At 42.9% G+C, this 15,140-nt stretch overlaps 2 protein-coding genes across 3 annotated transcripts; both read right to left on the bottom strand.

Annotated features, from left to right (window-relative positions):
- Positions 1-2,011: 2,011 nt before the first annotated feature.
- On the bottom strand, positions 2,012-3,952 carry LOC115161208 (collagen alpha-2(IV) chain-like). Of its 2 annotated transcripts, none has more exons than XM_029711996.1 (2): positions 2,479-3,952; positions 2,012-2,413 (listed from the first exon to the last, which is right to left on the bottom strand). In XM_029711996.1, the coding sequence occupies exon 1, from the start codon at positions 3,826-3,828 to the stop codon at positions 2,770-2,772; it is 1,059 nt and encodes a 352-aa protein (XP_029567856.1). In that variant the 5' UTR covers positions 3,829-3,952; the 3' UTR covers positions 2,012-2,413; positions 2,479-2,769. The 2 variants fall into 2 exon arrangements, with proteins under 2 accessions (XP_029567856.1, XP_029567857.1); XM_029711997.1 differs by having other exon boundaries at positions 2,012-2,775; positions 3,651-3,952.
- A 36-nt stretch (positions 3,953-3,988) lies between these two features.
- On the bottom strand, positions 3,989-13,583 carry LOC115160546 (gastrin-releasing peptide receptor-like). The gene is made up of 3 exons (XM_029710711.1): positions 13,180-13,583; positions 5,030-5,375; positions 3,989-4,869 (listed from the first exon to the last, which is right to left on the bottom strand). Exons 1-3 carry the CDS (start codon positions 13,581-13,583, stop codon positions 4,474-4,476), a joined length of 1,146 nt encoding a protein of 381 aa, XP_029566571.1. The 3' UTR covers positions 3,989-4,473.
- Positions 13,584-15,140: the final 1,557 nt, after the last annotated feature.

The following is a 15,140-nucleotide window of genomic DNA, read 5'->3' as shown; positions in this document are numbered from 1 at the left end:
AGTCCCTCTGTCCCAGCTTTGATGCACCTGTACTGTCTCTGCCTTCTAGATGTTAGCAGGGTGAACAGCCCGGATGTTGGGGAATGTGTTGATGAAAAGTACAGGACAGCAACATCGAAATGCCACACACCATCATTTTTCAACCATTTAATCAACACTAAACATCATAATGTAGCCTACATAAAAAATATAACAAATGTACTGCTAAAAATATATTGGCACTAATTTTTAACACAATAAAAACTTTGGCACTGTAAACAAGACAACATAAGCTTGTTCTACAAATAAATGTAGATCAAATAACATGATGGCGTGCCAAGCTGTGCTTTTACAGAGACACCAGAACATGCTCAAACAACAACAAAATATTCAATTCACCCAGAGAGAATTACTTTTTATATTTATCAAACATTGAGAAACACAAGTATCACTTTGGACAACATCGAACTACTCTTGGACATAACTCAATTTTCATCTGATCCAAACAATCAGATATACAGAGCATTCAGAAAGTATTCAGACCCCTTGACCTTTTCCACATTGTGTTATGTTACAAACTTACTCTAAAGTTGATTTAAAAAAATATATTCTCATCAATCTACACAAAATACCCCATAATGACAAAGCAAAAACAGGTTTTTAGAAATTGCTGCAAATGTATTACAAATGAAAACTGAAATATCACCTTCACATAAGTATTCAGACCCTTTACTCAGTACTTTGTTGAAGCGCCTTTGGCAGCGATTACAGCCTCGATTCTTCTTGGGTATGACGCTACAAGCTTGGCACACCTGTATTTGGGGAGTTTCTCCCATTGTTCTCTGCAGATCCTCTCAAGCTCTGTCAGGTTGGATGGGGAGCATCGCTGCACAGCTACTTTCAGGTCTCTCCAGAGATGATCGATCGAGATCAAGTCCAGGCTCTGGCTGGGCCACTAAAGGACATTCAGAGACTTGTCCCAATGCCACTCCTGCTTTATCTTGGCTGTGTGCTTAGGGTCGTTGTCCTGTTGGAAGGTGAACCTTCGCCCCAGCCTGAGCACTCTGGAGCTGGTTTTCATCAAGGATCTCTGTGTACTTTGCTCCGTTCATCTTTCCCTCAATCCTGACTAGTCTCCCAGTCCCTGCCGTTGAAAAACATCCCCACAGCATGATGCTGCCACCAACATGCTTCACCGTATTGATGGTGCCAGGTTTCCTCCAGATGTGACGCTTGGCATTAAGGCCAAAGAGTTCAATCATGGTTTCATCAGACCAGCGAATCTTTTTTCTCATGGTCTGCGAGTCCTTTAGGTCCCTTTAGGCAAACCAAGCAGGCTGTCATGTGCCTTTTACTGAGGAGTGGCTTCCACCTGGCCACTCTACCATAAAGGCCTGATTGGTGGTGTGCGGCAGAGATGGTTGTCCTTCAGGAAGGTTCTCCCATCTCCACAGAGGAACTCGGGACCATCACATCCCTGACCAAGGCCTTCTCCCCCAATTACTCAGTTTGGCCAGGCGGCCAGCTCTAAGAAGAGTCTTGGTGGTTCCAAACTTCTTCCATTTAAGAATGATGGACGCCACTGTGGTCTTGGGGACCTTCAATGCTGTAGACATTTTTGGTAACCTTCCCAGATCTGTGCCTAGACCCAATCCTGTCTCTGAGCTCTTGGGACAATTCCTTCGACCTCATGGCTTGGTTTTTGCAATGTCAACTGTGGGACCTTATATAGACAGGTGTGTGTCTCTCCAAATCATGTCCAATCAATTGAATTTACCACAAGTGGACTCCAATCAAGTTGTAGAAACATCTCAAGGATGATCAATGGAAACAGGATGCACCTGAGCTCAATTTTGAGTCTCATAGCAAAGGGTCTGAATACTTATGTAAATATGGTATTTCTTTATTTTTATTACATTTGCAAAAAATTCCAAAAACCTGTTTTTGCTTTGTCATTATGGGGTATTGTATGTAGATTGATGATGGAAAAATTGAATTAATCAATTTTAGAATAAGGCTGTAACGTAACAAAATGTGGAAAAAGTCAAGGGGTCTGAATACTTTCCGAATGCACTGTACTGTAGTCTGATCCGTACAATGAACTGTATACAGATATTTATATATCTTCAACCAATGCTGAGATGTTTATGAGTTGAGATGTCTATGAGTTTGTAGATAGAACGTTTCCAAGCCTTTGATGCAGGACTGACTACTCCTGGGCAGCTGTTGTTAAGGAAGTTGATCTTTCAGTGTAGGCTACAGAATTCAAACACTCATATAAACAACAATCTAATATGTATCTTTCAAAGCACTGAGGTTGTTGGTGTTTTAGTCAGCTGGAGATATCCCTACAGAACTGTCATTTAGGCACGTGTACACAACGGCAGCTCCAGTACCTCTCTTCATAACCTTGTCCTCGGCATCTTATTCACACCTGGTTGGGTTGTCATCTTATTCACACCAGGTTGATGACAGGTTGGGTTGTCATCTTATTCACACCTGGTTGGGTTGTCATCTTATTCACACCTGGTTGGGTTGTCATCTTATTCACACCTGGTTGGGTTGTCATCTTATTCACACCAGGTTGGGTTGTCATCTTATTCACACCTGGTTGGGTTGTCATCTTATTCACACCTGGTTGGGTTGTCATCTTATTCACACCAGGTTGGGTTGTCATCTTATTCACACCTGGTTGGGTTGTCATCTTATTCACACCTGGTTGGGTTGTCATCTTATTCACACCTGGTTGGGTTGTCATCTTATTCACACCAGGTTGGGTTGTCATCTTATTCACACCTGGTTGATGACAGGTTGGGTTGTCATCTTATTCACACCTGGTTGGGTTGTCATCTTATTCACACCAGGTTGGGTTGTCATCTTATTCACACCTGTTTGGGTTGTCATCTTATTCACACCTGGTTGGGTTGTCATCTTATTCACACCTGGTTGGGTTGTCATCTTATTCACACCTGTTTGGGTTGTCATCTTATTCACACCAGGTTGGGTTGTCATCTTATTCACACCTGGTTGGGTTGTCATCTTATTCACACCAGGTTGGGTTGTCATCTTATTCACACCAGGTTGGGTTGTCATCTTATTCACACCTGGTTGGGTTGTCATCTTATTCACACCTGGTTGGGTTGTCATCTTATTCACACCTGGTTGGGTTGTCATCTTATTCACACCTGGTTGGGTTGTCATCTTATTCACACCAGGTTGGGTTGTCATCTTATTCACACCTGGTTGGGTTGTCATCTTATTCACACCTGGTTGGGTTGTCATCTTATTCACACCAGGTTGGGTTGTCATCTTATTCACACCTGGTTGGGTTGTCATCTTATTCACACCTGGTTGGGTTGTCATCTTATTCACACCAGGTTGGGTTGTCATCTTATTCACACCTGGTTGGGTTGTCATCTTATTCACACCTGGTTGGGTTGTCATCTTATTCACACCTGGTTGGGTTGTCATCTTATTCACACCTGGTTGGGTTGTCATCTTATTCACACCAGGTTGGGTTGTCATCTTATTCACACCTGGTTGGGTTGTCATCTTATTCACACCTGGTTGGGTTGTCATCTTATTCACACCTGGTTGGGTTGTCATCTTATTCACACCAGGTTGGGTTGTCATCTTATTCACACCAGGTTGGGTTGTCATCTTATTCACACCAGGTTGGGTTGTCATCTTATTCACACCAGGTTGGGTTGTCATCTTATTCACACCTGGTTGGGTTGTCATCTTATTCACACCAGGTTGGGTTGTCATCTTATTCACACCTGGTTGGGTTGTCATCTTATTCACACCTGGTTGGGTTGTCATCTTATTCACACCTGGTTGGGTTGTCATCTTCTCTAAGAACTTCTCTAATGGATCAATACAGTTCTAATGAGAAACCAGAACAGAACTGCATCTCCAGAGGACTGAGACACATTGGTTTGCATACATAGCAGTATCTGTTAAGATGATAAATTCTAAACTTAAAATCAAAGGTGTAAAGTAACTAATTACAACTACTCCCGTTACTGTAATTGAGTAGCTTTTTCGAGGACTTGTACGAGTACTTTAACTACTTGTAATATTTTTTTTTAACTCAATTACTTTTTCTGAGTACTTTTTAAATGAGCTACTTTTTACTTTTACTTGAGGAGTTTTTTTACACCAGTAAATGTACTTCTTCATGAGTAAAGTGTACTTAAAGTAACAGTACTTCTACTTGAGTAGGATATTTCAGTACTCTTTCCACCCCTGCTTAAAATAAAACACTTTGTATCAATCATGGATCATGGGATGCATATACTGAAGCTCTGCATATCAACCATAGAATTAGAATGAATGAATGGTGCTACAATAGCAACACTTGGAGTTAGAACACAGGCCCACTACAGTATATGGGTTACAGCCATAAATTACTCTGTGATTTCATTGGGTAGCAGTATGTCAGTCTTGGAATGTCACTTCTACAAGTCTAAAGCATCATCTTTAGCACAGTCACTACACACAGCCTTCCTGACTAACATGAGCCTCGTTGACGAGGCTGAAGTTAGCCAGAGACTGATTGTTGCTCTTGACCGAGGTCAGTCGCGTGTTGCTCCGCCCCGTGCTCTGAGCATTACAGTTGATTGGTGGATGACGGCGGCAGTGGAGCTGCTTGTTGAACTGCTTCTGGAAGCTGTTGCTGAGCAGGTAGAGGGCAAAAGGGTTGACACAGGAGTTGGTAAAGGCCAGGATGCGGGCACACACGCTGGCGATGAAGTGTCCCAGGGACGTGTCCACCTGGCCGTAGTGGTAGGAGCGGTACAGGTAGATCACATGACTGGGGAGCCAGCACACAGCGAACAAACCCACAAAAACCAGGACTGTCTTAGCCAGACGCTTCCTGGACTCAATCTGTGGGGATGGTAAAGAAAGCATCATTCAATTGGAGTATTCAGAAGGACACACACACAAACGCATACACACATTTCTTATTTTCCCATTTGACTATTTCCCATGTCTCATTAAATGATAAACACCTAAATGTCCAGTGTCCAGACACACATTCACACACCTGTTTTTTGATGTGTAAGTGTGCCTCCACGGGCATGTCTGAGGCGCTCTGGATCAGGCTGCGTGCGATGAAGCAGTAGTACACAGAGATGATGAGGAGGGGGATGATGTAGAAGATGAGGAAGAAGGCCATGGAGTGGATCTTAGGGTGCAGTTCCCCGGCGTGGGGGTAGGGAGCGCATGTCACAAAGGTGTCGTTGGTCTGGCCGATGTTGAAGGTGTGAAGGTCGGAGAAGACCACCTCAGGAACGGCCAGGGTCATGGAGAAGAGCCATATGGCTGCTGCTCGGAAGCAGATCTTAGCTGTGGACGTCTGGATGTCCATGGGTTTGACAATGGCCTTGTACCTGGGACAAGCAGAAATCTAATTTGATTACATTTACCAGTCATTTAGCACAGGGGTTTTTCCCCAAGGCCCCTTTTTCACATTTGAAAATAGATAGGCTATTTAATAATTATAATAATGGATAAGGAAAATAAAGTCTAGACCCGATTTCCCCAAATGTTACTCCGTTAGCAAATATGTTTTATTATGGTAATTATACTTTCTCTTTTACAGAAAGTGAAGAGATCAATTGATAGCGACAGAGCCACACATTGTATAAGATTACTTCCCAAGAAAAGTCCAATTTCGTTGACTTCTTGACTTTAGAAGATCGTAGCTTAGCTTCTGAATATCATAGAGACAAACCAAAGATATTCATTCCCATGTGCATCAGAGTCGCGTCTGTCACGGGCGTCGTAAGGAGTGGACCAAAATGCAGCGGGTATATTGATCATCTTCTTTTAATTTATTAAAGAAAAACACTTAAACAAAACAAACGATGAAAACAGTCCAGTAAGGTGCACAGACTATACCGGAAACAACCACCCGCAAACACAAGTGAAAAACGAACACACTTAAATATGGCCTCCAATTAGAGACAACGACAACCAGCTCTCTCTAATTGGAGGTCATTGAAAAACACAACATAGAAATAGAAAACGAGAATAAACATAGAAATAGAAAATATAGAACATAAATCAAAAACCCTGAAACACACCAAACAAACACCCCCTGCCACGCCCTGACCAAACTACAATAACAAATAACCCCTTTTACTGGTCAGGACGTGACAGTACCCCCCCCCCCCCCCCCCCCCCCAAAGGTGCAGACCCTGAATGCACCTCAAAACAAAAACCCCACAAAAATAAACCCCAAACTTAAAGGGAGGGAAGGGAGGGTGGCCACCGTCAACGACGGCTCCCGTGCTACACCCCCCCCCACATCCTCCAACTACGGAGGTGGCTCTGGCTCCGGCCTTAGTCCCTATTCTAACCTGCTCACCCCCGCTGAAGGCTCAGGGCTGTAGACCACTGCTGAAGGCTCTGGGCTGAGGTGCGTCGCTGGAGACCTCGGGCTGAGGTGCGTCGCTGGAGACCTCGGGCTGAGGTGCGTCGCTGGAGACCTCGGGCTGAGGTGCGTCGCTGGAGACCTCGGGCTGAGGTGCGTCTCTGCAGGCTCCGGACTGTGGGCCGTCTCTGCAGGCTCCGGACTGTGGGCCGTCTCTGCAGGCTACGGACTGTGGGCCGTCTCTGCCGGTTCCGGACTGTGGGCCGTCTCTGTCGGTTCCAGACTGTGGGCCGTCTCTGTCGGTTCCGGACTGTGGGCCGTCTCTGTCGGTTCCGGACTGTGGGCCGTCTCTGTCGGTTCCGGACTGTGGGCCGTCTCTGTTGGTTCCGGACTGTAGGACGTCTCTGTCGGTTCCCGGACTGTAGGACGTCGCCGGAAGCACTGGACGGGGAACTGTCGCCAGAAGCTCTGGACGGGGAACTGTCGCCGGAAGCTCTGGACGGGGAACTGTCGCCGGAAGCTCTGGACGGGGACTGCGCACTGAAGGCCTGATGCGTGGGGCTGGCTTAGGAGGCGCCAGACTATTGACACGCACCTCAGGGCTAGTGCGAGGAGCAGGAACAGGACGTACTGGACTGGGCAAGAGCACTAGAAGCCTGATGCGTGGGGCTGGCTTTGGAGGCGCCAGACTATTGACACGCACCTCAGGGCTAGTGCGAGGAGCAGGAACAGGACGTACTGGACTGGGCAAGAGCACTAGAAGCCTGATGCGTGGGGCTGGCTTTGGAGGCGCCAGACTATTGACACACACCTCAGGGCTAGTGCGAGGAGCAGGAACAGGACATACTGGACTGGGCAGGCACACTAGAGGCCTGATGTGTGGGGTTGGCTTTGGAGGCGCCAGAACAGTAACACGCACCACAGGGCTAGTGCGAGGAGCAGGAACAGGATACACTGGGTCTTGAAGACACACTGGAGGTCTGGAGCGCACGGCCTGCACAACCCGTCCTGGCTGAGTTGTTACTGTAGCCCGGCACAGGCGGAGTGCTGGCACAGGGCGAACTGGGCTGTGCTGAGGAATGATGGCTGCCGTGCGTAGAGCAGGCGCAGGGTAACCTGGGCCTAGGAGACGCACTGGTGGCCAGATGTGCTGTGCCGGCGCACTTCTCCCTGGCTGGATGCCCACTCTAGCACGGCACTTGCGGGAGGCTGGTATCGACCGCACCGCACTGTGCGTGCGGATGGGCAAGACCGTGCGCAATTCCGCATAGCACGGTGCTCTCCATGCCAAACGCTCCCCATAATAAGCATGAGGAGTTGGTTCAGGTCTATTGCCTGACTTACCCCAACTCCCCATGTGCCCCCCCCAAAATAAATTCTGGGGCTGCCTCCTCTCCTCATGAAATGGAATGGAGGATATAATGCCTCATACCTCCGTCGTTCTGCCTTTGCTGCCTCCAGTTCCTCCTTCGGTCGCCGGTACTCCCCAGCCTGCCTCTTGTTTCTAGCTTAAAGCCCACCCTCCCCCCAGATCCTTTATCATTAAAGAAACAATTGTCTCACATTGCTCTGGATTAAAAGAACCAGAGAATTCAATGAAAAGCAGCTGGTGTTGGCTAATTGAGTTTGATCATATCTGTAATAAGAGAATATGGATGCAATATACATAAGGGTACTTCAGGACTATCAACGAGTGCTATAAAGGCATTTGGTAATTAATGTATGAAAAAGAACAACTCTCATAATAAAACGTGGATTTCCTGAATCAAAATCCATTGCTTATATGGCATCAAAGTTCCGCAAATAATTACAAAAAACTTTGTTAATACAACAAAAATATATATACGGTACAAGTCAAAAGTTTGGACACACCTACTCATTTTCTTTATTTTTACTATTTTATACATTGTAGAATAGTAGAGAACACATCAAATCTATGAAATAACATTTGGAATCATATAGTAACCAAAAAAGTGTTAAAGAAATAAAATATATTTTAGATTCTTCAAAGTAGTCACCCTTTGCCTTGATGACAGCTTTGCACACTCTTGACATTTTCTCAACCAGCTTCACCTGGAATGCTTTTCCAACAGTCTTGAAGGAGTTCCCACATATGCTGAGCACTTGTTGGCTGCTTTTCCTTCACTCTGCGGTCCAACTTATCCCAAACCATCTCAATTGGGTTGAGGTCGGGTGATTGTGGAGGCCAGGTCATCTGATGCAGCACACCTAAGGACAGATTTCCCCTGGTCTAATGTATATTGCTCGTGTTTCTTGGCCCAAGCAAGTCTCTTCTTCTTATTGGTGTCCTTTAGTAGTGGTTTCTTTGCAGCTATTCAACCATGAAGGCCTGATTCACACAGTCTCCTCTGAACAGTTGATGTTGAGATGTGTCTATTACTTGAACTCTGTGAAGCATTTATTTGGGCTGCAATTTCTGAGGCTGGTAACTCTAATGAATTTATCCTCTGCAGCAGAGGTAACTCTAGGTCTTCCTTTCCTGTGGTGGTCCTCATGAGAGCCAGTTTCATCATCGCACTTGACGGTTTTTGCGACTGCACTTGAAGAAACTTTCAAAGTTCTTCAAATTTTACGAATTGTAATGTCTTAAAGTAATGATGGACTGTTGTTTCTCTTTGCTTATATGAGCTATTCTTGCCATAATATGGACTTATTCTATATACCACCCCTACCTTGTCACAACACAACTGATTGGCTCAAATGAATTAAGAAGGAAAGAAATTCCACAAATTAACTTTTATCAAGGCCAACCCTGTTCATTGAAATGCATTCCAGGTGACTACCTCATGAAGCTGGTTGAGAGAATGCCAAGAATGTGCAAAGCTGTCATCAAGGCAAAGGGTGGCTACTTTGAAGAATCTGAAATATAAAATTTATTTTGATTTGTTTAACACTTTTTAGGTTACTACATGATTCCATATGTGTTATTTCATAGTTTTGATATCTTCACTTTTATTCTACAATGTAGAACATAGTAAAAATAAAGACAAACCTTTGAGGTGTGTCCAAACTTTGACTGGTACTGTATATATTCACCTGTAATAACAGGTGACGTGTGAGGAATGTAAAAGTAATCCCTATTTATTTGCCTAGATTGGTTACATTATTGATATTTTCCTTAAATTCTGCTGTTTTAAAAGCATGCGTAGGGCAGAGAACTGCAGTGACAGGTAGGGTGTTAATGCATCAGTTTGAATGTGTATGGTATTGAGTGGGTCGTCTGGGCTAGAGGTCGACCGATTAATCGAAATGGCCGATTAATTAGGGCCGATTTCAAGTTTTCATAACAATCGGTAATCTGTATTTTTGGCCACCGATTTGCCTATTTTTTTTTTTTTAAATGTACACCTTTATTTAACTTGACAAGTCAGTTAAGAACACATTCTTATTTTCAATGACGACCTAGGAACAGGGGTTAACTGCCTTGTTCAGGGGGGATTCGGGGATTCGTTTTTTCAACCTTCCGGTTACTAGTCCAACGCTCTGACCACCTGCCTTACATTGCACTCCACGAGGAGTGACAACCTGTTATGTGAGGGCAGCAAGAAGCCAAGGTAAGTTGCTAGCTAGCATTAAACTTATCTTATAAAAAACGATCAATCTTAACATAATCACTCGTTAACTACACATGGTTGATGATATTACTAGTTTATCTAACGTGTCCTGCGTTGCATATAATCGATGCGGTGCCTGTTAATTTATCATTGAATCATAGCCTACTTCGCCAAACGGGTGTTGATTTAACAAGCGCATTTGCGAAAGCACTGTCGTTGCACCAATGTACCTAACCATTAACATCAATGCCTTTCTTTAAAATCAATACACAAGTATATATTTTTATTTTTATTTTTAAACCTGCATATTTACTTAATATTGCCTGCTAACATGAAATTGTGTCAAATCTCTAGCGTTCATATGCAACAGTTTGGGCCGCCTGGCTCGTTGCGAACTAATTTGACAGAATTTTATGTAATTATGACATAACATTGAAGGTTTGGCAATGTAACAGTAATATTTTGACTTAGGGATGTCACCCGTTAGATAAAATACGTAACGGTTCCGTATTTCACTGACAGGAAAAACGTTTTGTTTTGATAGTTTCCGGATTCGACCATATTAATGACCTAAGGCTCATATTTATGTGTGTTAGTAAGTTATAATTAAGTCTATGATTTGATAGAGCAGTCTGACTGAGCGATGGTAGGCAGCAGCAGGCTCGTATGCATTCATTCAAAACAGCACTTTCGTGCATTTTGCCAGCAGCCCTTCGCAATGCATTGCGCTGTTTATGACTTCAAGCCTGTCAACTCCCAAGATTAGGCTGGTGTAACCGATGTGAAATGGCTAGCTAGTTAGCGGGGTGCGCGCTAATAGCGTTTCAAACGTCACTCGCTCTGAGACTTGGAGTGGTTGTTCCCCTTCCTCTACATGGGTAACGCTGCTTCGAGGATGGCTGTTGTCGATGTGTTCCTGGTTCAAGCCCAGGTAGGAGCGAGGAGAGGGACGGAAGCTATACTGTTACACTGGCAATACTAAAGTGCCTATAAGAACATCCAATAGTCAAAGGTATATGAAATACAAATCGTATAGAGAGTAATAGTCCTATAATTCCTATAATAACTACAACCTAAAACTTCTTACCTGGGAATATTGAAGACTCATGTTAAAAGGAACCACCAGCTTTCATATGTTCTCATGTTCTGAGCAAGGCACTTAAACATTAACTTTCTTACATGGCACATATTGCACTTTTACTTTCTTCTCCAACACTTTGTTTTGCATTATTTAAACCAAATTGAACATGTTTCATTATTTATTTGAGGCTAAATTGATTTTATTGCTGTATTATATTAAGTTAAAATAAGTGTTCATTCAGTATTGTTGCAATTGTCATTATTACAAATAAATAAATAAATAAAATCGGCTGATTAATTGGTAGCGGCTTTTTTGGTCCTCCAATAATCGGTATCGGCGTTGAAAAATCATAATCGGTCGACCTCTAGTCTGGGCCAGTAAGAAATTAAGACTGAGTGGACAGCTCTCTGGTTGCTAACTAACTGAGATAGGCCAGTCTGCCTGTCTTCACCTCACTAAAGGAACATTCACTCTCTCTTTCAGCTCTGACTAATAGCCTTCTAAGAACTTTTTGAACTCCAGGTTCCAATGATGAAAGAACTTTGATGGACAAAGAACTCTGCACAGCAAGAACAGAGGAGCTGAGAACATAGTGGGATAGAATAATAGAACAGAATAGAGCACAGCTCAGGAGCCTGCTGAGCAGTCACGCCTTTCCTATTCACTTTTCAATATTTGGTATTCAGTTGTGTAAAGCGCTCTGCAGATGTGGCTACCTTGCGCGCTCTGAATAAATATCATTCAAATGCTGAAAACCCTCCCACTTGCTGGCCAACAGATTTTCTCATGGACTTTTCATTCAATATAGTTGTTAGTATATTTACAGTATCTTAAGCCACACTTTAAATACGGTGAAACTTATGGTTAGAATTTTGTCGACAGACTACAATATATATAGAGAGAATGGATTAAGGATCAATGAAAGAACAATGAAAGAACAAAATCTAAATATATGCCTATTGTCTCTGTTTCAGCACTAATTGGTAGATTTTAAAATACTCTGACCATGTAGATTATTTAGGTTTAGGAAAGTATTTATAATTTCCTGCACTAACCATGGAATTGTTTGATAACACAGCCAAGTTTTGCTCCATATGTCAGGTTCAAACTGTTACCGCTTGGTCAGCGCTAACAATTTAATTAGCCTACATGTCTTTTCTTTATATTATCAACTGTTACTAATCATCCTCAGTAACAACCACACAGACTTGACGGCGTTTACAGAGGAAGCAAATGAAGGTAAACGAAACAATGAAATGAAATGGAATGATAAGGTATACCAACTGAAGGGAACTAACAGTAAATTGGCAGTTGAATATGTGTGGTTATTAGGCCTACTGATGGTAGATACTGATAGTGGCTAATATTTAACATGATAGAAATAGGAAACAGAGAAGGTCGGGGTAGCCTATAATTTAGACATTCGAGAGTGCCCATCCCTGGAAATGTATGCACGCCTAACTCGGGTCGGAATCGGCCCCTTGGTGTACTGTCAAATGCAACAGTTTTCTTTGCATCATGAGGGCAATTCTAAAGCCATTATCAACATGTTGAAAACGGCTTTTTTTGGTGTGTCTGTGTGTCCTGACAAGTGATTTAATGTCCATGGGACTTCAGCACTGTGCCAGTTATACACTCTCACTAAAACCCAAAAGCGGCCATTTAAGGACAAATTCTGCCATTATTTCTAAAAGTGGCGCCACAAATGCCACAAGGGGTGCCATATCTCTTTTTTTCTATTGATTGAAAATGTTAGGATAACAGAGTTTTGAGGAGTGAATTGATGAATAGGACAAAATAAAAGATTGGACTTGAATTACATTAGGCCTACACAGAATGAACATGTCATGAATAAACAAGATCCCTCTTTATAGTATGTGAGCTAATCTACACCAGTTCACTCTCTCTTCTGTGAGTTTGTCTGCAGTGAACAACATCTGCAACCAGGCTGAAAGTGTAGGCCATTGTAATAATGTGTCACCTAATTACACGACCTGCCTGTTCGTGCTACCATACCTGCCTGTTCATATTACAATGCCAAAGAATGGTTGGAAAACTTCAATGAAGGCTGTTCTTTTGTTTTTACTTTTACTTGAAAAAGTTCATTTAACTTCCCGTCGGAGGGATTGAGAAAACAACACATTTGATTATAAAAGCCTTACCTATCTGCAGAGAGCGCAGTGAGTGTGAAAACGGAGACGCCGACGGAAGTTAGTTGGATGAACGGGATGAGTTTGCATCCCACTCGGCCGAAGAGCCATTTGTCCGCGAGGTACCGGCTGGCGTCCACCGGAGCGCACGTGACTAGAAGCAGCAGGTCCCCGAGCGCGAGGCTGGACATGAACAGGTTGGGCACCGTCCGCATGGATTTAACTGTGATAAACGTCCTCATTAGCGTGACGTTACCAATAAATCCAATAATTATTAGTAATCCGTAGACGGTGGCGATAGCAATACCGGGCAGCCAAATGTAGTGCGTCTGAACCTCTGTGTTGATACTGGACACCTGCGATACGTTAAAAATCATGTTCTCTGGGTTTAAAATGAACGAGTCCTCCAAAGACATAGTTGGTGTCTTCTTTCTTGAAAGTCTGTAAAAAATATATTCATAAAGTTACCTTTGGGATGGCTTGCTGTTAAATTAAATGTTGTGACTCATAACTTATTGTGTTCCCAAAACCAATTAAAAATAGCCTAATAGCATCATAAAAAGCTGAAACTAAACCTTTAAATATCTGGGCTCATCTGTAAAAGAGACCTTGGTCTCAGTAACAATTACATAAAAATATAAGAATTTGAATGATGCAAAGAATGTCAAACTATCATATATATATATATATATGTAGGGTTCTCTCATCAACCCTCATCGTATATTGAGTCGGCATCTGTGTGGGGGTTATAAACTCACTGACGGCGTGCGTCACTCGCGCCCTGCCCTATTCGGTGGAAGAGTTGCGACAAGTGGATGGATGGACTCAGAAGATCCGGTCCACCACGCAACCAATGTACACTACTGGGTTGTTTGTTTGGTGCATAGACGTAGGTTTGGTGCGCCTTATTCACCTTCACATTCCCTTTGCATTAACTCAGTCCCAATCCAGACTTTAGCCTGTGTTCTGTCTATCTGACCATTAGAAACACCGTTGTCATGTATAACTGTAATTTGCTTGGGTAAAAAATACCCCAAATAACGGTGATTTAAAAAAAACACAACATTCTATCTACTGTCTCAAAAATTCAACTACATCACATTGACCTCGTTTATTTTGAGCCTGTGGTAAGTGTTAATTCTCTGATAATAACCCAGCCCACTGTAAATTGGTTTTGTCAAGATCCTCACCAGGAGGCCAATAATTGAGCTGGGATAATGGTGGAATTGACTGAATATTCATCACACATGGAATGACTAAGACGTTTTCGTGATGGACACACACACGAATTTCCCCTTTCACGTTTCTCATTAAATGATAAACACTAAACGTCCAGTGTCCAGTCTGTTATGTGTATACATAACAGTGAAATTAACTCTTTTCTGTGATTCACTGACTGATATTACAGCTCAAAAAATGGGTTATATTGTCACATACACCAGATAGGTGCAGTGAAATGAGTTGTTTTACAGGGTCAGTCATAGTAGTACGGCACCCCTATTGAAAATGTAGGTTAAGTGCCTTGCTCGACGTCAAAACGACAGATATTTAACCTTTTCGGATCGGATATTCAAACCAGCGACCTTTTGATTACTGGCCCAAGGCGCTAACTGCTAGGCTACCTGCCGTGACCGGTCTTTTGTTGAAATACACTGCACTCTATGCCACAAAGACAAGGGGACCGTTGAATTATAGACACACAGGATCTGAATAATAATTCACCTATGGAAATCAAATCAAATCAAATGAGCAGTAGACAACAATGTGCAAATCATATATGCTGATTTCTCAAGAGGTCTGCTGAGAAAATGAAGCTTTTAATGGGCAGCTACTTATTTCAATCCTTACATCATCATTCCCTAATGAATCTTTGTTCTTCTCAATTAGATGATTCATGTTATTCCCTGATTAGAAAGTTATTGTTATTCCCTGATTAGAAAGTTATTGTTGTTAAACCAGCTCTGTTCAATGCT

Source organism: Salmo trutta, chromosome 24, assembly GCF_901001165.1.
Source record: "Salmo trutta chromosome 24, fSalTru1.1, whole genome shotgun sequence".
Taxonomy (NCBI): domain Eukaryota; kingdom Metazoa; phylum Chordata; class Actinopteri; order Salmoniformes; family Salmonidae; genus Salmo; species Salmo trutta.
The sequence above is the reverse complement of the archived record's forward strand: the minus strand, read 5'-3'. Positions and strand labels throughout refer to the sequence as shown.

Coding starts and splice junctions, on each gene's coding strand:
- LOC115160546 (XM_029710711.1), bottom strand. CDS start 13,583: ATGTCTTTGGAGGACTCGTTCATTTTAAACCCAGAGAACATGATTTTT. Junction 5,376..13,179: donor ACTGCGCTCTCTGCAGATAG/GTAAGGCTTTTA, acceptor TGCTTGTCCCAG/GTACAAGGCCATTGTCAAAC. Junction 4,870..5,029: donor ACTTACACATCAAAAAACAG/GTGTGTGAATGT, acceptor CCATCCCCACAG/ATTGAGTCCAGGAAGCGTCT.
- LOC115161208 (XM_029711996.1), bottom strand. CDS start 3,828: ATGACAACCCAACCAGGTGTGAATAAGATGACAACCCAACCAGGTGTG.